Raw genomic sequence first — 23,117 nt, 5'->3', positions numbered from 1 at the left:
ACTTTTTGCACTTGTGTTGGTGTTGAAAAACCACTTTTCGCACTTGTGTTGGTGCAGGAAACCACTTTTGCACTTGTATTAGTGTGGAAAAAACACTTTTCGCACTTGTGTTAGTGTTGAAAAACCACTTTTCGCACTTGTGTTAGTGTTGAAAAACCACTTTTCGCACTTGTGTTAGTGTTGAAAAATCACTTTTGCACTTGTATTAGTGTAGAAAAAACACTTTTTGCACTTGTGATAGTGTTGAAAAACCACTTTTCGCACTTGTGTTAGTGTTGAAAAACCACTTTTCGCACTTGTGTTGGTGCAGGAAACCACTTTTGCACTTGTATTAGTGTGGAAAAAACCACTTTTCGCACTTGTGTTAGTGTTGAAAAACCACTTTTTGCACTTGTGTTGGTGTTGAAAAACCACTTTTCGCACTTGTGTTAGTGTTGAAAAACCACTTTTCGCACTTGTGTTGGTGCAGGAAACCACTTTTGCACTTGTATTAGTGTGGAAAAAACACTTTTTGCACTTGTGATAGTGTTGAAAAACCACTTTTCGCACTTGTGTTGGTGCAGGAAACCACTTTTGCACTTGTATTAGTGTGGAAAAAACACTTTTTGCACTTGTGATAGTGTTGAAAAACCACTTTTCGCACTTGTGTTAGTGTTGAAAAACCACTTTTCGCACTTGTGTTGGTGCAGGAGACCACTTTTGCACTTGTATTAGTGTGGAAAAAACACTTTTTGCACTTGTGATAGTGTTGAAAAACCACTTTTCGCACTTGTGTTAGTGTTGAAAAACCACTTTTCGTACTTGTGTTGGTGCAGGAAACCACTTTTGCACTTGTATTAGTGTGGAAAAACCACTTTTCGCACTTGTGTTAGTGTTGAAAAACCACTTTTTGCACTTGTGTTAGTGTTGAAAAACCACTTTTCGCACTTGTGTTAGTGTTGAAAAACCACTTTTCACACTTGTGTTGGTGCAGGAAACCACTTTTGCACTTGTATTAGTGTGGAAAAAACACTTTTCGCACTTGTGTTAGTGTTGAAAAAACACTTTTCACACTTGAGTTAGTGTTGAAAAACCACTTTTCGCACTTGTGTTAGTGTTGAAAAACCACTTTTCGCACTTGTGTTGGTGCAGGAAACCACTTTTGCACTTGTATTATTGTGGAAAAACCACTTTTTGCACTTGTGTTAGTGTTGAAAAACCACTTTTCGCACTTGTGTTAGTGTTGAAAAACCACTTTTCGCACTTGTGTTGGTGCAGGAAACCACTTTTGCACTTGTATTAGTGTGGAAAAAACACTTTTTGCACTTGTGATAGTGTTGAAAAACCACTTTTCGCACTTGTGTTGGTGCAGGAAACCACTTTTGCACTTGTATTAGTGTGGAAAAAACACTTTTTGCACTTGTGATAGTGTTGAAAAACCACTTTTCGCACTTGTGTTAGTGTTGAAAAACCACTTTTCGCACTTGTGTTAGTGTTGAAAAACCACTTTTCGCACTTGTGTTGGTGCAGGAGACCACTTTTGCACTTGTATTAGTGTGGAAAAAACACTTTTTGCACTTGTGTTAGTGTTGAAAAACCACTTTTCGCACTTGTGTTAGTGTTGAAAAACCACTTTTCGCACTTGTGTTAGTGTTGAAAAACCACTTTTCGTACTTGTGTTGGTGCAGGAAACCACTTTTGCACTTGTATTAGTGTGGCAAAACCACTTTTCGCACTTGTGTTAGTGTTGAAAAACCACTTTTTGCACTTGTGTTAGTGTTGAAAAACCACTTTTCGCACTTGTGTTAGTGATGAAAAACCACTTTTGCACTTGTATTAGTATAGAAAAAACACTTTTTGCACTTGTGATAGTGTTGAAAAACCACTTTTTGCACTTGTGTTATTGTTGAAAAACCACTTTTCGCACTTGTGTTGGTGCAGGAAACCACTTTTGCACTTGTATTAGTGTGGAAAAACCACTTTTCGCACTTGTGTTAGTGTTGAAAAACCACTTTTTGCACTTGTGTTAGTGTTGAAAAACCACTTTTCGCACTTGTGTTAGTGTTGAAAAATCACTTTTGCACTTGTATTAGTGTAGAAAAAACACTTTTTGCACTTGTGATAGTGTTGAAAAACCACTTTTCGCACTTGTGTTAGTGTTGAAAAAACACTTTTCGCACTTGTGTTGGTGCAGGAAACCACTTTTGCACTTGTATTAGTGTGGAAAAACCACTTTTCGCACTTGTGTTAGTGTTGAAAAACCACTTTTTGCACTTGTGTTGGTGTTGAAAAACCACTTTTCGCACTTGTGTTAGTGTTGAAAAACCACTTTTCGCACTTGTGTTGGTGCAGGAAACCACTTTGGCACTTGTATTAGTGTGGAAAAAACACTTTTCGCACTTGTGTTAGTGTTGAAAAACCACTTTTCGCACTTGTGTTAGTGTTTAAAAACCACTTTTCGCAATTGTGTTGGTGCAGGAAACCACTTTTGCACTTGTATTAGTGTGGAAAAACCACTTTTCGCAATTGTGTTAGTGTTGAAAAACCACTTTTTGAACTTGTGTTAGTGTTGAAAAACCACTTTTCGCACTTGTGTTGGTGCAGGAAACCACTTTTGCACTTGTATTAGTGTGGAAAAAACACTTTTTGCACTTGTGTTAGTGTAGAAAAAACACTTTTTGCACTTGTATTAGTGTAGAAAAAACACTTTTTGCACTTGTGATAGTGTTGAAAAACCACTTTTCGCACTTGTGTTAGTGTTGAAAAACCACTTTTCGCACTTGTGTTGGTGCAGGAAACCACTTTTGCACTTGTATTAGTGTGGAAAAAGCACTTTTTGCACTTGTGTTGGTGTTGAAAAACCACTTTTCGCACTTGCGTTAGTGTTGAAAAACCACTTTTCGCACTTGTGTTGGTGCAGGAAACCACTTTTGCACTTGTATTAGTGTGGAAAAAACACTTTTCGCACTTGTGTTAGTGTTTAAAAACCACTTTTTGCACTTGTGTTAGTGTTGAAAAACCACTTTTCGCACTTGTGTTAGTGTTGAAAAACCACTTTTCGCACTTGTGTTAGTGTTGAAAAACCACTTTTCGCACTTGTGTTGGTGCAGGAAACCACTTTTGCACTTGTATTAGTGTGGAAAAAACACTTTTCGCACTTGTGTTAGTGTTGAAAAACGACTTTTCGCACTTGTGTTAGTGTTGAAAAACCACTTTTCGCACTTGTGTTGGTGCAGGGAACCACTTTTGCACTTAGTGTGGAAAAACCACTTTTCGCACTTGTGTTAGTGTTGAAAAACTACTTTTCGCACTTGTGTTAGTGTTGAAAAACCACTTTTCGCACTTGTGTTGGTGCAGGGAACCACTTTTGCACTTGTATTAGTGTGGAAAAACCACTTTTCGCACTTGTGTTAGTGTTGAAAAACCACTTTTCGCACTTGTGTTAGTGTTGAAAAACCACTTTTTGCACTTGTGTGAGTGTTGAAAAACCACTTTTCGCACTTGTGTTGGTGCAGGAAACCACTTTTGCACTTGTATTAGTGTGGAAAAAACACTTTTCGCACTTGTGTTAGTGTTGAAAAACCACTTTTCGCACTTGTGTTAGTGTTGAAAAACCACTTTTCGCACTTGTGTTGGTGCAGGAAACCACTTTTGCACTTGTATTAGTGTGGAAAAACCACTTTTCGCACTTGTGTTAGTGTTGAAAAACTACTTTTCGCACTTGTGTTAGTGTTGAAAAACCACTTTTCGCACTTGTGTTGGTGCAGGGAACCACTTTTGCACTTGTAGTAGTGTGGAAAAACCACTTTTCGCACTTGTTAGTGTTGAAAAACCACTTTTCGCACTTGTGTTAGTGTTGAAAAACCACTTTTTGCACTTGTGTTAGTGTTGAAAAACCACTTTTCGCACTTGTGTTAGTGTTGAAAAACCACTTTTCGCACTTGTGTTGGTGCAGGAAACCACTTTTGCACTTGTATTAGTGTGGAAAAAACACTTTTCGTACTTGTGTTAGTGTTGAAAAACCACTTTTTGCACTTGTGTTGGTGTTGAAAAACCACTTTTCGCACTTGTGTTAGTGTTGAAAAACCACTTTTCGCACTTGTGTTGGTGCAGGAAACCACTTTTGCACTTGTATTAGTGTGGAAAAAACACTTTTCGCACTTGTGTTAGTGTTGAAAAACCACTTTTCGCACTTGTGTTAGTGTTTAAAAACCACTTTTCGCACTTGTGTTGGTGCAGGAAACCACTTTGGCACTTGTATTAGTGTGGAAAAAACACTTTTTGCACTTGTGTTAGTGTTGAAAAACCACATTTCGCACTTGTGTTAGTGTTTAAAAACCACTTTTCTCACTTGTGTTGGTGCAGGAAACCACTTTTGCACTTGTATTAGTGTGGAAAAACCACTTTTTGCACTTGTGTTAGTGTTGAAAAACCATTTTTTGCACTTGTGTTAGTGTTGAAAAACCACTTTTCGCACTTGTGTTAGTGTTGAAAAATCACTTTTGCACTTGTATTAGTGTAGAAAAAACACTTTTTGCACTTGTGTTAGTGTTGAAAAACCACTTTTTGCACTTGTGTGAGTGTTGAAAAACCACTTTTCGCACTTGTGTTGGTGCAGGAAACCACTTTTGCACTTGTATTAGTGTGGAAAAAACACTTTTCGCACTTGTGTTAGTGTTGAAAAACCACTTTTCGCACTTGTGTTAGTGTTGAAAAACCACTTTTTGCACTTGTGTTGGTGCAGGAAACCACTTTTGCACTTGTATTAGCGTGGAAAAAACACTTTTCGCACTTGTGTTAGTGTTGAAAAACCACTTTTCGCACTTGTGTTAGTGTTGAAAAACCACTTTTCGCACTTGTGTTGGTGTTGAAAAACCACTTTTCGCACTTGTGTTGGTGCAGGAAACCACTTTTGCACTTGTATTAGTGTGGAAAAACCACTTTTCGCACTTGTGTTAGTGTTGAAAAACCACTTTTTGCACTTGTGTTGGTGTTGAAAAACCACTTTTCGCACTTGTGTTAGTGTTGAAAAACCACTTTTCGCACTTGTGTTGGTGCAGGAAACCACTTTGGCACTTGTATTAGTGTGGAAAAAACACTTTTCGCACTTGTGTTAGTGTTGAAAAACCACTTTTCGCACTTGTGTTAGTGTTTAAAAACCACTTTTCGCAATTGTGTTGGTGCAGGAAACCACTTTTGCACTTGTATTAGTGTGGAAAAACCACTTTTCGCACTTGTGTTAGTGTTGAAAAACCACTTTTTGAACTTGTGTTAGTGTTGAAAAACCACTTTTCGCACTTGTGTTGGTGCAGGAAACCACTTTTGCACTTGTATTAGTGTGGAAAAAACACTTTTTGCACTTGTGTTAGTGTAGAAAAAACACTTTTTGCACTTGTATTAGTGTAGAAAAAACACTTTTTGCACTTGTGATAGTGTTGAAAAACCACTTTTCGCACTTGTGTTAGTGTTGAAAAACCACTTTTCGCACTTGTGTTGGTGCAGGAAACCACTTTTGCACTTGTATTAGTGTGGAAAAAACACTTTTCGCACTTGTGTTAGTGTTGAAAAACCACTTTTTGCACTTGTGTTGGTGTTGAAAAACCACTTTTCGCACTTGTGTTGGTGCAGGAAACCACTTTTGCACTTGTATTAGTGTGGAAAAACCACTTTTCGCACTTGTGTTAGTGTTGAAAAACCACTTTTCGCACTTGTGTTGGTGCAGGAAACCACTTTTGCACTTGTATTAGTGTGGAAATAACACTTTTCGCACTTGTGTTAGTGTTGAAAAACCACTTTTCGCACTTGTGTTAGTGTTGAAAAACCACTTTTCGCACTTGTGTTAGTGTTGAAAAACCACTTTTTGCACTTGTGTTAGTGTTGAAAAACCACTTTTTGCACTTGTGTTGGTGCAGGAAACCACTTTTGCACTTGTATTAGTGTGGAAAAAACACTTTTCGCACTTGTGTTAGTGTTGAAAAACACTTTTCGCACTTGTGTTAGTGTTGAAAAACCACTTTTCGCACTTGTGTTAGTGTTGAAAAACCACTTTTCGCACTTGTGTTGGTGCAGGAAACCACTTTTGCACTTGTATTAGTGTGGAAAAACCACTTTTCGCACTTGTGTTAGTGTTGAAAAACTACTTTTCGCACTTGTGTTAGTGTTGAAAAACCACTTTTCGCACTTGTGTTGGTGCAGGGAACCACTTTTGCACTTGTATTAGTGTGGAAAAACCACTTTTCGCACTTGTGTTAGTGTTGAAAAACTACTTTTCGCACTTGTGTTAGTGTTGAAAAACCACTTTTCGCACTTGTGTTGGTGCAGGGAACCACTTTTGCACTTGTATTAGTGTGGAAAAACCACTTTTCGCACTTGTGTTAGTGTTGAAAAACCACTTTTCGCACTTGTGTTAGTGTTGAAAAACCACTTTTTGCACTTGTGTGAGTGTTGAAAAACCACTTTTCGCACTTGTGTTGGTGCAGGAAACCACTTTTGCACTTGTATTAGTGTGGAAAAAACACTTTTCGCACTTGTGTTAGTGTTGAAAAACCACTTTTCGCACTTGTGTTAGTGTTGAAAAACCACTTTTCGCACTTGTGTTGGTGCAGGAAACCACTTTTGCACTTGTATTAGTGTGGAAAAACCACTTTTCGCACTTGTGCTAGTGTTGAAAAAATACTTTTCGCACTTGTGTTAGTGTTGAAAAACCACTTTTCGCACTTGTGTTGGTGCAGGGAACCACTTTTGCACTTGTAGTAGTGTGGAAAAACCACTTTTCGCACTTGTGTTAGTGTTGAAAAACCACTTTTCGCACTTGTGTTAGTGTTGAAAAACCACTTTTTGCACTTGTGAGTGTTGAAAAACCACTTTTCGCACTTGTGTTGGTGCAGGAAACCACTTTTGCACTTGTATTAGTGTGGAAAAACACTTTTCGCACTTGTGTTAGTGTTGAAAAACCACTTTTCGCACTTGTGTTAGTGTTGAAAAACCACTTTTCGCACTTGTGTTGGTGCAGGAAACCACTTTTGCACTTGTATTAGTGTGGAAAAAACACTTTTCGCACTTGTGTTAGTGTTGAAAAACCACTTTTCGCACTTGTGTTAGTGTTGAAAAACCACTTTTCGCACTTGTGTTGGTGCAGGAAACCACTTTTGCACTTGTATTAGTGTGGAAAAAACACTTTTCGCACTTGTGTTAGTGTTGAAAAACCACTTTTTGCACTTGTGTTGGTGTTGAAAAACCACTTTTCGCACTTGTGTTGGTGCAGGAAACCACTTTTGCACTTGTATTAGTGTGGAAAAAACACTTTTTGCACTTGTGTTAGTGTTGAAAAACCACTTTTCGCACTTGTGTTAGTGTTTAAAAACCACTTTTCGCACTTGTGTTGGTGCAGGAAACCACTTTTGCACTTGTATTAGTGTGGAAAAACCACTTTTCGCACTTGTGTTAGTGTTGAAAAACCACTTTTTGCACTTGTGTTAGTGTTGAAAAACCACTTTTCGCACTTGTGTTAGTGTTGAAAAATCACTTTTGCACTTGTATTAGTGTAGAAAAAACACTTTTTGCACTTGTGTTAGTGTTGAAAAACCACTTTTTGCACTTGTGTGAGTGTTGAAAAACCACTTTTCGCACTTGTGTTGGTGCAGGAAACCACTTTTGCACTTGTATTAGTGTGGAAAAAACACTTTTCGCACTTGTGTTAGTGTTGAAAAACCACTTTTCGCACTTGTGTTAGTGTTGAAAAACCACTTTTTGCACTTGTGTTGGTGCAGGAAACCACTTTTGCACTTGTATTAGCGTGGAAAAAACACTTTTCGCACTTGTGTTAGTGTTGAAAAACCACTTTTCGCACTTGTGTTAGTGTTGAAAAACCACTTTTCGCACTTGTGTTAGTGTTGAAAAACCACTTTTCGCACTTGTGTTGGTGCAGGAAACCACTTTTGCACTTGTATTAGTGTGGAAAAAACACTTTTCGCACTTGTGTTAGTGTTGAAAAACCACTTTTTGCACTTGTGTTGGTGTTGAAAAACCACTTTTCGCACTTGTGTTAGTGTTGAAAAACCACTTTTCGCACTTGTGTTGGTGCAGGAAACCACTTTTGCACTTGTATTAGTGTGGAAAAAACACTTTTCGCACTTGTGTTAGTGTTGAAAAACCACTTTTCGCACTTGTGTTAGTGTTTAAAAACCACTTTTCGCACTTGTGTTGGTGCAGGAAACCACTTTGGCACTTGTATTAGTGTGGAAAAAACACTTTTTGCACTTGTATTAGTGTGGAAAAACCACTTTTCGCACTTGTGTTAGTGTTGAAAAACCACTTTTTGCACTTGTGTTAGTGTTGAAAAACCACTTTTCGCACTTGTGTTAGTGTTGAAAAATCACTTTTGCACTTGTATTAGTGTAGAAAAAACACTTTTTGCACTTGTGATAGTGTTGAAAAACCACTTTTCGCACTTGTGTTGGTGCAGGAAACCACTTTTGCACTTGTATTAGTGTGGAAAAACCACTTTTCGCACTTGTGTTAGTGTTGAAAAACCACTTTTCGCACTTGTGTTAGTGTTTAAAAAACGACTTTTCGCACTTGTGTTGGTGCAGGAAACCACTTTTGCACTTGTATTAGTGTGAAAAACCACTTTTCGCACTTGTGTTGGTGTTGAAAAACCACTTTTCGCACTTGTGTTAGTGTTGAAAAACCACTTTTCGCACTTGTGTTAGTGTTGAAAAACCACTTTTCGCACTTGTGTTGGTGCAGGAAACCACTTTTGCACTTGTATTAGTGTGGAAAAAACACTTTTTGCACTTGTGATAGTGTTGAAAAACCACTTTTCGCACTTGTGTTAGTGTTGAAAAACCACTTTTCGCACTTGTGTTAGTGTTGAAAAACCACTTTTCGCACTTGTGTTGATGCAGGAAACCACTTTTGCACTTGTATTAGTGTGGAAAAACCACTTTTCGCACTTGTGTTAGTGTTGAAAAACCACTTTTAGCACTTGTGTTAGTGTTGAAAAACCACTTTTGCACTTGTATTAGTGTAGAAAAAACACTTTTTGCACTTGTGATAGTGTTGAAAAAACCACTTTTTGCACTTGTGTTAGTGTTGAAAAACCACTTTTTGCACTTGTGTTGGTGCAGGAAACCACTTTTGCACTTGTATTAGTGTGGAAAAAACACTTTTCGCACTTGTGTTAGTGTTTAAAAACGACTTTTTGCACTTGTGTTAGTGTTGAAAAACCACTTTCGCACTTGTGTTAGTGTTGAAAAACCACTTTTCGCACTTGTGTTGGTGCAGGAAACCACTTTTGCACTTGTATTAGTGTGGAAAAACCACTTTTCGCACTTGTGTTGGTGTTGAAAAACCACTTTTCGCACTTGTGTTAGTGTTGAAAAACCACTTTTCGCACTTGTGTTAGTGTTGAAAAACCACTTTTCGCACTTGTGTTGGTGCAGGAGACCACTTTTGCACTTGTATTAGTGTGGAAAAAACACTTTTTGCACTTGTGATAGTGTTGAAAAACCACTTTTCGCACTTGTGTTAGTGTTGAAAAACCACTTTTCGCACTTGTGTTAGTGTTGAAAAACCACTTTCGCACTTGTGTTGATGCAGGAAACCACTTTTGCACTTGTATTAGTGTGGAAAAAGCACTTTTCGCACTTGTGTTAGTGTTGAAAAACCACTTTTTGCACTTGTGTTAGTGTTGAAAAACCACTTTTAGCACTTGTGTTAGTGTTGAAAAACCACTTTTGCACTTGTATTAGTGTAGAAAAAACACTTTTTGCACTTGTGATAGTGTTGAAAAACCACTTTTTGCACTTGTGTTAGTGTTGAAAAACCACTTTTTGCACTTGTGTTGGTGCAGGAAACCACTTTTGCACTTGTATTAGTGTGGAAAAAACACTTTTCGCACTTGTGTTAGTGTTTAAAAACGACTTTTTGCACTTGTGTTAGTGTTGAAAAACCACTTTTCGCACTTGTGTTAGTGTTGAAAAACCACTTTTCGCACTTGTGTTGGTGCAGGAAACCACTTTTGCACTTGTATTAGTGTGGAAAAACCACTTTTCGCACTTGTGTTAGTGTTGAAAAACTACTTTTCGCACTTGTGTTAGTGTTGAAAAACCACTTTTCGCACTTGTGTTGGTGCAGGGAACCACTTTTGCACTTGTATTAGTGTGGAAAAACCACTTTTCGCACTTGTGTTAGTGTTGAAAAACTACTTTTCGCACTTGTGTTAGTGTTGAAAAAACCACTTTTCGCACTTGTGTTGGTGCAGGGAACCACTTTTGCACTTGTATTAGTGTGGAAAAACCACTTTTCGCACTTGTGTTAGTGTTGAAAAACCACTTTTCGCACTTGTGTTAGTGTTGAAAAACCACTTTTTGCACTTGTGTGAGTGTTGAAAAACCACTTTTCGCACTTGTGTTGGTGCAGGAAACCACTTTTGCACTTGTATTAGTGTGGAAAAAACACTTTTCGCACTTGTGTTAGTGTTGAAAAAACCACTTTTCGCACTTGTGTTAGTGTTGAAAAACCACTTTTCGCACTTGTGTTAGTGTTGAAAAACCACTTTTCGCACTTGTGTTGGTGCAGGAAACCACTTTTGCACTTGTATTAGTGTGGAAAAACCACTTTTCGCACTTGTGTTAGTGTTGAAAAACTACTTTTCGCACTTGTGTTAGTGTTGAAAAACCACTTTTCGCACTTGTTGGTGCAGGGAACCACTTTTGCACTTGTAGTAGTGTGGAAAAACCACTTTTCGCACTTGTGTTAGTGTTGAAAAACCACTTTTCGCACTTGTGTTAGTGTTGAAAAACCACTTTTTGCACTTGTGAGTGTTGAAAAACCACTTTTCGCACTTGTGTTGGTGCAGGAAACCACTTTTGCACTTGTATTAGTGTGGAAAAACACTTTTCGCACTTGTGTTAGTGTTGAAAAACCACTTTTCGCACTTGTGTTAGTGTTGAAAAACCACTTTTCGCACTTGTGTTGGTGCAGGAAACCACTTTTGCACTTGTATTAGTGTGGAAAAAACACTTTTCGCACTTGTGTTAGTGTTGAAAAACCACTTTTCGCACTTGTGTTAGTGTTGAAAAACCACTTTTCGCACTTGTGTTAGTGTTGAAAAACCACTTTTCGCACTTGTGTTAGTGTTGAAAAACCACTTTTCGCACTTGTGTTGGTGCAGGAAACCACTTTTGCACTTGTATTAGTGTGGAAAAAACACTTTTCGCACTTGTGTTAGTGTTGAAAAACCACTTTTTGCACTTGTGTTGGTGTTGAAAAACCACTTTTCGCACTTGTGTTAGTGTTGAAAAACCACTTTTCGCACTTGTGTTGGTGCAGGAAACCACTTTTGCACTTGTATTAGTGTGGAAAAAACACTTTTCGCACTTGTGTTAGTGTTGAAAAACCACTTTTCGCACTTGTGTTAGTGTTTAAAAACCACTTTTCGCACTTGTGTTGGTGCAGGAAACCACTTTGGCACTTGTATTAGTGTGGAAAAAACACTTTTTGCACTTGTATTAGTGTGGAAAAACCACTTTTCGCACTTGTGTTAGTGTTTAAAAACCACTTTTCGCACTTGTGTTGGTGCAGGAAACCACTTTGGCACTTGTATTAGTGTGGAAAAACCACTTTTCGCACTTGTGTTAGTGTTTAAAAACCACTTTTCGCACTTGTGTTGGTGCAGGAAACCACTTTGGCACTTGTATTAGTGTGGAAAAAACACTTTTTGCACTTGTATTAGTGTGGAAAAACCACTTTTCGCACTTGTGTTAGTGTTTAAAAACCACTTTTCGCACTTGTGTTGGTGCAGGAAACCACTTTGGCACTTGTATTAGTGTGGAAAAAACACTTTTTGCACTTGTATTAGTGTGGAAAAACCACTTTTCGCACTTGTGTTAGTGTTTAAAAACCACTTTTCGCACTTGTGTTGGTGCAGGAAACCACTTTGGCACTTGTATTAGTGTGGAAAAACCACTTTTCGCACTTGTGTTAGTGTTGAAAAACCACTTTTCGCACTTGTGTTAGTGTTTAAAAACCACTTTTCGCACTTGTGTTAGTGTTGAAAAACCACTTTTCGCACTTGTGTTGGTGCAGGAAACCACTTTTCCACTTGTATTAGTGTGGAAAAAACACTTTTCGCACTTGTGTTAGTGTTGAAAAACCACTTTTCGCACTTGTGTTAGTGTTGAAAAACCACTTTTCGCACTTGTGTTAGTGTTGAAAAACCACTTTTCGCACTTGTGTTGGTGCAGGAAACCACTTTTGCACTTGTATTAGTGTGGAAAAAACACTTTTCGCACTTGTGTTAGTGTTGAAAAACCACTTTTTGCACTTGTGTTGGTGTTGAAAAACCACTTTTCGCACTGTGTTAGTGTTGAAAAAACCACTTTTCGCACTTGTGTTGGTGCAGGAAACCACTTTTGCACTTGTATTAGTGTGGAAAAAACACTTTTCGCACTTGTGTTAGTGTTGAAAAACCACTTTTCGCACTTGTGTTAGTGTTTAAAAACCACTTTTCGCACTTGTGTTGGTGCAGGAAACCACTTTGGCACTTGTATTAGTGTGGAAAAAAACACTTTTTGCACTTGTGTTAGTGTTGAAAAACCACTTTTCGCACTTGTGTGAGTGTTGAAAAAACCACTTTTCGCACTTGTGTTGGTGCAGGAAACCACTTTTGCACTTGTATTAGTGTGGAAAAAAACACTTTTCGCACTTGTGTTAGTGTTGAAAAACCACTTTTCGCACTTGTGTTAGTGTTGAAAAAACCACTTTTTGCACTTGTGTTGGTGCAGGAAACCACTTTTGCACTTGTATTAGCGTGGAAAAAACACTTTTCGCACTTGTGTTAGTGTTGAAAAACCACTTTTCGCACTTGTGTTAGTGTTGAAAAACCACTTTTCGCACTTGTGTTAGTGTTGAAAAACCACTTTTCGCACTTGTGTTGGTGCAGGAAACCACTTTTGCACTTGTATTAGTGTGGAAAAACCACTTTTCGCACTTGTGTTAGTGTTGAAAAACTACTTTTCGCACTTGTGTTAGTGTTGAAAAACCACTTTTCGCACTTGTGTTGGTGCAGGGAACCACTTTTGCACTTGTAGTAGTGTGGAAAAACCACTTTTCGCACTTGTGTTAGTGTTGAAAAACCACTTTTCGCACTTGTGTTAGTGTTGAAAAACCACTTTTTGCACTTGTGAGTGTTGAAAAACCACTTTTCGCACTTGTGTTGGTGCAGGAAACCACTTTTGCACTTGTATTAGTGTGGAAAAACACTTTTCGCACTTGTGTTAGTGTTGAAAAACCACTTTTCGCACTTGTGTTAGTGTTGAAAAACCACTTTTCGCACTTGTGTTGGTGCAGGAAACCACTTTTGCACTTGTATTAGTGTGGAAAAAACACTTTTCGCACTTGTGTTAGTGTTGAAAAACCACTTTTCGCACTTGTGTTAGTGTTGAAAAACCACTTTTCGCACTTGTGTTAGTGTTGAAAAACCACTTTTCGCACTTGTGTTGGTGCAGGAAACCACTTTTGCACTTGTATTAGTGTGGAAAAAACACTTTTCGCACTTGTGTTAGTGTTGAAAAACCACTTTTTGCACTTGTGTTGGTGTTGAAAAACCACTTTTCGCACTTGTGTTAGTGTTGAAAAACCACTTTTCGCACTTGTGTTGGTGCAGGAAACCACTTTTGCACTTGTATTAGTGTGGAAAAACCACTTTTCGCACTTGTGTTGGTGCAGGAAACCACTTTTGCACTTGTATTAGTGTGGAAAAAACACTTTTCGCACTTGTGTTAGTGTTGAAAAACCACTTTTCGCACTTGTGTTAGTGTTTAAAAACCACTTTTCGCACTTGTGTTGGTGCAGGAAACCACTTTGGCACTTGTATTAGTGTGGAAAAAACACTTTTTGCACTTGTGTTAGTGTTGAAAAACCACTTTTCGCACTTGTGTGAGTGTTGAAAAACCACTTTTCGCACTTGTGTTGGTGCAGGAAACCACTTTTGCACTTGTATTAGTGTGGAAAAAACACTTTTCGCACTTGTGTTAGTGTTGAAAAACCACTTTTCGCACTTGTGTTAGTGTTGAAAAACCACTTTTTGCACTTGTGTTGGTGCAGGAAACCACTTTTGCACTTGTATTAGCGTGGAAAAAACACTTTTCGCACTTGTGTTAGTGTTGAAAAACCACTTTTCGCACTTGTGTTAGTGTTGAAAAACCACTTTTCGCACTTGTGTTAGTGTTGAAAAACCACTTTTCGCACTTGTGTTGGTGCAGGAAACCACTTTTGCACTTGTATTAGTGTGGAAAAAACACTTTTCGCACTTGTGTTAGTGTTGAAAAACCACTTTTTGCACTTGTGTTGGTGTTGAAAAACCACTTTTCGCACTTGTGTTAGTGTTGAAAAACCACTTTTCGCACTTGTGTTGGTGCAGGAAACCACTTTTGCACTTGTATTAGTGTGGAAAAAACACTTTTCGCACTTGTGTTAGTGTTGAAAAACCACTTTTCGCACTTGTGTTAGTGTTTAAAAACCACTTTTCGCACTTGTGTTGGTGCAGGAAACCACTTTGGCACTTGTATTAGTGTGGAAAAAACACTTTTTGCACTTGTATTAGTGTGGAAAAACCACTTTTCGCACTTGTGTTAGTGTTGAAAAACCACTTTTTGCACTTGTGTTAGTGTTGAAAAACCACTTTTCGCACTTGTGTTAGTGTTGAAAAATCACTTTTGCACTTGTATTAGTGTAGAAAAAACACTTTTTGCACTTGTGATAGTGTTGAAAAACCACTTTTCGCACTTGTGTTAGTGTTGAAAAACCACTTTTCGCACTTGTGTTGGTGCAGGAAACCACTTTTGCACTTGTATTAGTGTGGAAAAACCACTTTTCGCACTTGTGTTAGTGTTGAAAAACCACTTTTCGCACTTGTGTTAGTGTTGAAAAACCACTTTTCGCACTTGTGTTGGTGCAGGAAACCACTTTTGCACTTGTATTAGTGTGGAAAAACCACTTTTCGCACTTGTGTTAGTGTTGAAAAACCACTTTTTGCACTTGTGTTAGTGTTGAAAAACCACTTTTCGCACTTGTGTTAGTGTTGAAAAATCACTTTTGCACTTGTATTAGTGTAGAAAAAACACTTTTTGCACTTGTGTTAGTGTTGAAAAACCACTTTTTGCACTTGTGTGAGTGTTGAAAAACCACTTTTCGCACTTGTGTTGGTGCAGGAAACCACTTTTGCACTTGTATTAGTGTGGAAAAAACACTTTTCGCACTTGTGTTAGTGTTGAAAAACCACTTTTCGCACTTGTGTTAGTGTTGAAAAACCACTTTTTGCACTTGTGTTGGTGCAGGAAACCACTTTTGCACTTGTATTAGCGTGGAAAAAACACTTTTCGCACTTGTGTTAGTGTTGAAAAACCACTTTTCGCACTTGTGTTAGTGTTGAAAAACCACTTTTCGCACTTGTGTTAGTGTTGAAAAACCACTTTTCGCACTTGTGTTGGTGCAGGAAACCACTTTTGCACTTGTAGTAGTGTGGAAAAAACACTTTTCGCACTTGTGTTAGTGTTGAAAAACCACTTTTTGCACTTGTGTTGGTGTTGAAAAACCACTTTTCGCACTTGTGTTAGTGTTGAAAAACCACTTTTCGCACTTGTGTTGGTGCAGGAAACCACTTTTGCACTTGTATTAGTGTGGAAAAAACACTTTTTGCACTTGTATTAGTGTGGAAAAACCACTTTTCGCACTTGTGTTAGTGTTGAAAAACCACTTTTTGCACTTGTGTTAGTGTTGAAAAACCACTTTTCGCACTTGTGTTAGTGTTGAAAAATCACTTTTGCACTTGTATTAGTGTAGAAAAAACACTTTTTGCACTTGTGATAGTGTTGAAAAACCACTTTTCGCACTTGTGTTAGTGTTGAAAAACCACTTTTCGCACTTGTGTTGGTGCAGGAAACCACTTTTGCACTTGTATTAGTGTGGAAAAAAACACTTTTCGCACTTGTGTTAGTGTTGAAAAACCACTTTTCGCACTTGTGTTAGTGTTGAAAAACCACTTTTCGCACTTGTGTTAGTGTTGAAAAACCACTTTTCGCACTTGTGTTGGTGCAGGAGACCACTTTTGCACTTGTATTAGTGTGGAAAAAACACTTTTTGCACTTGTGATAGTGTTGAAAAACCACTTTTCGCACTTGTGTTAGTGTTGAAAAACCACTTTTCGCACTTGTGTTAGTGTTGAAAAACCACTTTTCGCACTTGTGTTGATGCAGGAAACCACTTTTGCACTTGTATTAGTGTGGAAAAACCACTTTTCGCACTTGTGTTAGTGTTGAAAAACCACTTTTTGCACTTGTGTTAGTGTTGAAAAACCACTTTTAGCACTTGTGTTAGTGTTGAAAAACCACTTTTGCACTTGTATTAGTGTAGAAAAAACACTTTTTGCACTTGTGATAGTGTTGAAAAACCACTTTTTGCACTTGTGTTAGTGTTGAAAAACCACTTTTCGCACTTGTATTGGTGCAGGAAACCACTTTTGCACTTGTATTAGTGTGGAAAAACCACTTTTCGCACTTGTGTTAGTGTTGAAAAACCACTTTTTGCACTTGTGTTAGTGTTGAAAAACCACTTTGCGCACTTGTGTTAGTGTTGAAAAATCACTTTTGCACTTGTATTAGTGTAGAAAAAACAATTTTTGCACTTGTGATAGTGTTGAAAAACCACTTTTCGCACTTGTGTTAGTGTTGAAAAACCACTTTTCGCACTTGTGTTGGTGCAGCAAACCACTTTTGCACTTGTATTAGTGTGGAAAAACCACTTTTCGCACTTGTGTTCGTGTTGAAAAACCACTTTTTGCACTTGTGTTGGTGTTGAAAAACCACTTTTCGCACTTGTGTTAGTGTTGAAAAACCACTTTTCGCATTGTGTTAAAAAAAAACACTTTTCGCACTTGTGTTGGTGCAGGAAACCACTTTTGCACTTGTATTAGTGTGGAAAAAACACTTTTCGCACTTGTGTTAGTGTTGAAAAAACACTTTTCGCACTTGTGTTAGTGTTGAAAAACCACTTTTCGCACTTGTGTTAGTGTTGAAAAACCACTTTTTGCACTTGTGTTGGTGCAGGAAACCACTTTTGCACTTGTATTAGTGTGGAAAAAACACTTTTCGCACTTGTGTTAGTGTTGAAAAAACACTTTTCGCACTTGTGTTAGTGTTGAAAAACCACTTTTCGCACTTGTGTTAGTGTTGAAAAACCACTTTTCGCACTTGTGTTGGTGCAGGAAACCACTTTTGCACTTGTATTAGTGTGGAAAACCACTTTTTGCACTTGTGTTAGTGTTGAAAAACCACTTTTCGCACTTGTGTTAGTGTGTTAGTGTTGAAAAACCACTTTTCGCACTTGTGTTGGTGCTGGAAACCACTTTTGCACTTGTATTAGTGTGGAAAAAACACTTTTTGCACTTGTGATAGTGTTGAAAAACCACTTTTCGCACTTGTGTTGGTGCAGGAAACCACTTTTGCACTTGTATTAGTGTGGAAAAAACACTTTTTTGCACTTGTGATAGTGTTGAAAAACCACTTTTCGCACTTCTGTTAGTGTTGAAAAACGACTTTTCGCACTTGTGTTGGTGCAGGAAACCACTTTTGCACTTGTATTAGTGTGAAAAAACCACTTTTCGCACTTGTGTTAGTGTTGAAAAAAACACTTTTTGCACTTGTGTTAGTGTTGAAAAACCACTTTTCGCACTTGTGTTAGTGTTGAAAAACCACTTTTGCACTTGTATTAGTGTAGAAAAAACACTTTTTGCACTTGTGATAGTGTTGAAAAACCACTTTTTGCACTTGTGTTAGTGTTGAAAAACCACTTTTCGCACTTGTGTTGGTGCAGGAAACCACTTTTGCACTTGTATTAGTGTGGAAAAAACCACTTTTCGCACTTGTGTTGGTGCAGGAAACCACTTTTGCACTTGTATTAGTGTGGAAAAAACACTTTTTGCACTTGTGATAGTGTTGAAAAACCACTTTTCACGCTTGTGTTAGTGTTGAAAAACCACTTTTCGCACTTGTGTTGGTGCAGGAAACACTTTTGCACTTGTATTAGTGTGGAAAAACCACTTTTCGCACTTGTGTTAGTGTTGAAAAAACTACTTTTTGCACTTGTGTTGGTGTTGAAAAACCACTTTTTCGCACTTGTGTTAGTGTTGAAAAACCACTTTTCGCACTTGTGTTGGTGCAGGAAACCACTTTTGCACTTGTATTAGTGTGGAAAAAACACTTTTCGCACTTGTATTAGTGTGGAAAAAACACTTTTCGCACTTGTGTTAGTGTTGAAAAACCACTTTTCGCACTTGTGTTGGTGCAGGAAACCACTTTTGCACTTGTATTAGTGTGGCAAAACCACTTTTCGCACTTGTGTTAGTGTTGAAAAACCACTTTTCGCACTTGTGTTAGTGTTGAAAAACCACTTTTCGCACTTGTGTTGGTGCAGGAAACCACTTTTGCACTTGTATTAGGGTGGAAAAACCACTTTTTGCACTTGTGTTAGTGTTGAAAAACCACTTTTCGCACTTGTGTTAGTGTTGAAAAACCACTTTTCGCACTTATGTTGGTGTTGAAAAACCACTTTTCGCACTTGTGTTGGTGCAGGAAACCACTTTTGCACTTGTATTAGTGTGGAAAAACCACTTTTCGCACTTGTGTTAGTGTTGAAAAACCACTTTTCGCACTTGTGTTAGTGTTGAAAAACCACTTTTCGCACTTGTGTTAGTGTTGAAAAACCACTTTTTCGCACTTGTGTTGGTGCAGGAAACCACTTTTGCACTTGTATTAGTGTTGAAAAACCACTTTTGCACTTGTATTAGTGTAGAAAAAACACTTTTTGCACTTGTGATAGTGTTGAAAAAACCACTTTTGCACTTGTATTAGTGTAGAAAAAACACTTTTTGCACTTGTATTAGTGTTGAAAAACCACTTTTTGCACTTGTGTTGGTGTTGAAAAAACCACTTTTCACACTTGTGTTAGTGTTGAAAAACCCACTTTTCGCACTTGTGTTGGTGCAGGAAACCACTTTTGCACTTGTATTAGTGTGGAAAAAACACTTTTCGCACTTGTGTTAGTGTTTAAAAAACCACTTTTCGCACTTGTGTTGGTGGAGGAAACCACTTTTCGCACTTGTGTTGGTGGAGGAAACCACTTTTCGCACTTGTGTTAGTGTTGAAAAAACACTTTTCACGCTTGTGTTAGTGTTGAAAAACCACTTTTCACACTTGTGTTGGTGGAGAAATCCACTTTTTGCACTTCTCTAAGTGTGGAAAAAACCACTTTTCGCATTTGTGTTCGTGTTGAAAAACGACTTTTCGCACTTGTGTTAGTGTAGGAAACCACTTTTTGCACTTGTGTTGGTGAAGGAAACCACTTTTTGCACTTGTGTTAGTGTTGAAAAATCACTTTTCGCACTTGTGTTCGTGTTGAAAATCCACATTTCGCACTTGTGTTGGAGTGGGAAACCACTTTTTGCACTTGTATTATTGTGGCAAAACCACTTTTCGCACTTGTGTTGGTGGAGAAAACCACTTTTCGCACTTGTATTAGTGTTGGAAAAACCAGACCAGTATATACAGACTTGGCATTTATTTTTATATATTCCATATTAAAATACAAAAAAAAACATTCCATATTAAATATATCCCACATATCAAATAACATATCACACAAAAAAAATATTCCATATTAAAAGCCAAGTCTGTATATATATATATATATATATATATATATATATATATATATATATATATATATATATATATATATATATATATATATATATATATATAAATAAATAAATAAAATTAAATGCCAAGTCTGTGTACATATTGTTGTAGATATGAGAATTGTATTTTTTTATTGTGTAGTAAATGGTAAAATATCACCCTCCTTCCTCCAGTTGTGTATAAAGGTCAAAAGGGCGTCCCTTAGTTAGGTCATATACAATCACGTTAGCCAATCATAGATTTCCTCCTTGTTGGTAGTATATTTCCTTATTCTGTGTATTAGGTTAAGGCTTTGTCTTCCATTAATTAATACTCCATTGCACCGAATTAAATAAGAATAGCTCCCCTTCAATAATTACATTTCCCAGCCCAAACTCCCTCTCTGGGTAAAGCAGCTTCACAAGCGTGGGGTGCACGCCCTCTCATTTCGCTGCAAATAGTGAATGTGCTCCGTGCTCTGTTTGAACAGGCGGGGCGGGGTCGCCGGGAAGAGGCAAGCCCAGGGCGCGCCACGAGGGGCGGGGCTGTTCAGCCCCATGCCCAAATAAGGGAACAAGCCCGTCACTCGCCACGAGGGGCGCGCCGTTCGGCGCCATGTCCAAATAAGGAGGCAAGCCCGTGGCATTGCCATATAAGGTCACAGAGCATGGGGGGAGGGCGGTACCGAAACCGACGAGGGCGTGTCACACCCGCGCTTGAGGATGAGATATGCGTGCGAAGATCGCGCAAAAGGGAGATGAGTGAGGGAGCCCCACGAGCAGTTCTGCAGAGGGAGTTCTGAAGTGAGAGTTCTGTGAAGGGAGTTGCTTGAAGGTTCATGAGAGTTGGACAAAGTAGGTACAAGGTCGGTGAGAAGGCACGAACGAGAGGCGTGATCTAGCAAGACAGAGAGAGAGACGTGAGGGGGTGCCTGTATTGCGGCAATAGGCCGATACCCTCTAGGCCCTATTGCCGGTCGGTGAGACGCGAGGCTGTGTTTGCTGGGTTTTCGCCTCGACCCCAAAGCGTGGATCGGAGCGCGCGCTTGGAGCCGGACCTCGACGCCTACCATCTGCCTGGACCCTCCTCTGCCGTCCAAAACCATCCCTGCCTTTCCATCCTTTTGGGTACGTGAGTTTGTTCTGTGTATCTTGTCCCTGGGAATAAGTTAAGCTTGTATAGTTAAGCTAGAAATTGCACTGTGTCCTTCTGGTCCGTCCCTCTTTCTGTCTTTATTTTCGTATCCTTCCTTCTCCTTGGTTTATTTGGTCTTGTAAATAGTAGAAATAAATCATATTTGTATTTCCTACCTTGGTTCTTCTTCTTATTCTTTCCTTTACATCCGTGTCGTCCTTGTCTTTTCCCAATTGAATACCTGTGGCACGATTTGGCCAACGTTTCGGAATCGGGTTGGTGAATGCTAATGACTCGAACTTCGGGTTGCTAAAAACCACTCGGCAACTAGACCATCTAAAACCGGGGTTTGAGTGGGAGTCCCTCCCTTGCTTCACAGTCAGGAGTGGCACTCAGGTCCTTGGGACTTTTTGTAGACCAAATACCCTGGCTGCTCCCGACCGGAAGGAGCGTTGGGACCCCCAGGACTCACGTCGGTCAGTCACGGACAAGGGGATTAATCCCCCCTCCTTAAGGGGGAAAGGCCGACATAGAGATCCATAACAATTGGTGTCAGGAGTGGGATTCGAGGCCCGAACCAAATTTTTAAACATTTAAAAAAAAAAAATTGGTCAAAATTTGGAGCGGCCGAGATTGTAATAACATCTACATTTAAGTCGTGCCATGGATGGTCAAGGCAATCGGATGCAGGTGGGGGAATTAGAGGGGTTAGGGGTGACCCAGGACCCCAGGGAAGAAGTGGGAATAGTGGAAGAGGAGAGCAAAGAAGGTGCGGTCGCGGGGGTATCAGGTGCACAAAATGGCGGTGCTTCGCACATGGTTGCGGCGGTCGAGCCCGCGTTGTCAGCGGTCTGGGATCCATTTTTTGCAAATATGTCGAAATTTTTGACCCAATGGAATGAGGAAAACAAAATGTATGCCCAGGGGCTCATATCCACCAGGAAAATTAACGACATGGGTGTTCAAATGACGAAGGAACTAAAAGAAATGAATGCAGAGTCAAAAAGGAAGATGGGGACCAATTAGGCAGTGGGGGAGAACCTTGGGGGCAGATTGGGCGAGCAGGTCCCAGGGGTGCACGATGAGGTAACGCGGGTCGAGAAGCGCTGGTTGAGCAAAGCGGAGAAAAGCGCAGGTAGAATGACAGGGATAGAGATCGCGACCCGGGGTATGGGGCAGCCGGCGACCGCTGAGGTAGAAGAGGGAATTTTATTAAAGCCAACGGTCGTCGAGGTGAATAAAGAAAAAGTGCTGGGAATTGAAATTGGAGAGACCGGGGACTTAGAAAAGCACTCGCGGCAGGAGGCAGGAATGGATTGTGCACAAAGTCTAAGTTCACATCCTGATGCCGTACTTGCTAATCCTTATAAAGATTTGCAGGTGCGCGTGGAGAAGAGAATCCCCCAGGTGAGTCGTGCTGTGTATTGTGCGGGCAGATTTTGCAGGAGGATGTTTGGCGACAAAAGAATGTTCGCGTGCTTGGGATCGAGGAAGCATCCGGTCATTGGTGAAGGGTCCCCTGTGAGTGGAAATGGCGCGCTTGTGGAAAAAAAGTGTGCATCGGTGAATGAGCGTGTTACGAAGCGCGAGTGTGAAACCGAGTGCGAGCGAGAATGCACGTCGGGGTGTACAGAGTGTGACACAGAGAGTGAGTTGGTGGTGGCGCGAGTGCGAGAGAGCACATCGGATCGCGAGTGTAAAACCGAGTGCGAGCGGGAATGCACGTCGGAGTGCATGGAGTGTACGTGCGAGGGTGAGTGTGACACGGAGAGTAAAGTGGTGGTGGAACGTGTGCGAGGAAGCACACCTGAGTTGGTTGTGGCGCGGGTGTGGGAGAGCCCATCTGAGCGCGTTAGTGGGTGGATGCAAGAGTGCACGCCCATGGTGAGTGGTACGGGGTACGTTCCGAGTGGGGAGAGTGCGCAAGACGATGCGCGAGGTGTGTTAAGGAAGTGTACGGACGGCGTTGGAACGCCGGGCTTTGTGAGTGTGAAACGGGTCGCGTGGTGTGAGCATGCAAGTGAAGCATCGACGTTGACCGGGTTAGCAGCTAGGGCGACGGATAGCGGGCGCTCGGTGCACGGCGCGCTTTGTTGGATGCGAAGCCTCGCGCGGGGCGCGCTTTGTTGGATGCAAAGCCTCGTGTGGGGCGCGCTTTGTTGGATGCGAAGCCTCGCGCGGGGCGCGCTTTGTTGGATGCGAAGCCTCGCGCGGGGCGCGCTTTGTTGGATGCGAAGCCTCACGCGGATCAATGCTGCATCGCCCCGC

At 39.9% G+C, this 23,117-nt stretch overlaps 1 protein-coding gene across 1 annotated transcript in view; it reads left to right on the top strand.

The window, feature by feature from the left end:
• LOC144888273 (uncharacterized) overlaps positions 1–21,875 on the top strand; it is a 123,825-nt gene extending 101,950 nt beyond the window's left edge. The window contains exons 5-6 of the mRNA XM_078765919.1: positions 19,848–19,858; positions 21,640–21,875. Coding sequence (XP_078622045.1) covers positions 19,848–19,858; positions 21,640–21,875 — 247 coding nt within the window. The remainder of the gene's footprint in view (positions 1–19,847; positions 19,859–21,639) is intronic.
• Positions 21,876–23,117: the final 1,242 nt, after the last annotated feature.

This window comes from Myxine glutinosa, chromosome 11 (genome assembly GCF_964187855.1).
Source record: "Myxine glutinosa chromosome 11, kmMyxGlut1.1, whole genome shotgun sequence".
Lineage (NCBI taxonomy): Eukaryota > Metazoa > Chordata > Myxini > Myxiniformes > Myxinidae > Myxine > Myxine glutinosa.
The sequence above is the reverse complement of the archived record's forward strand: the minus strand, read 5'-3'. Positions and strand labels throughout refer to the sequence as shown.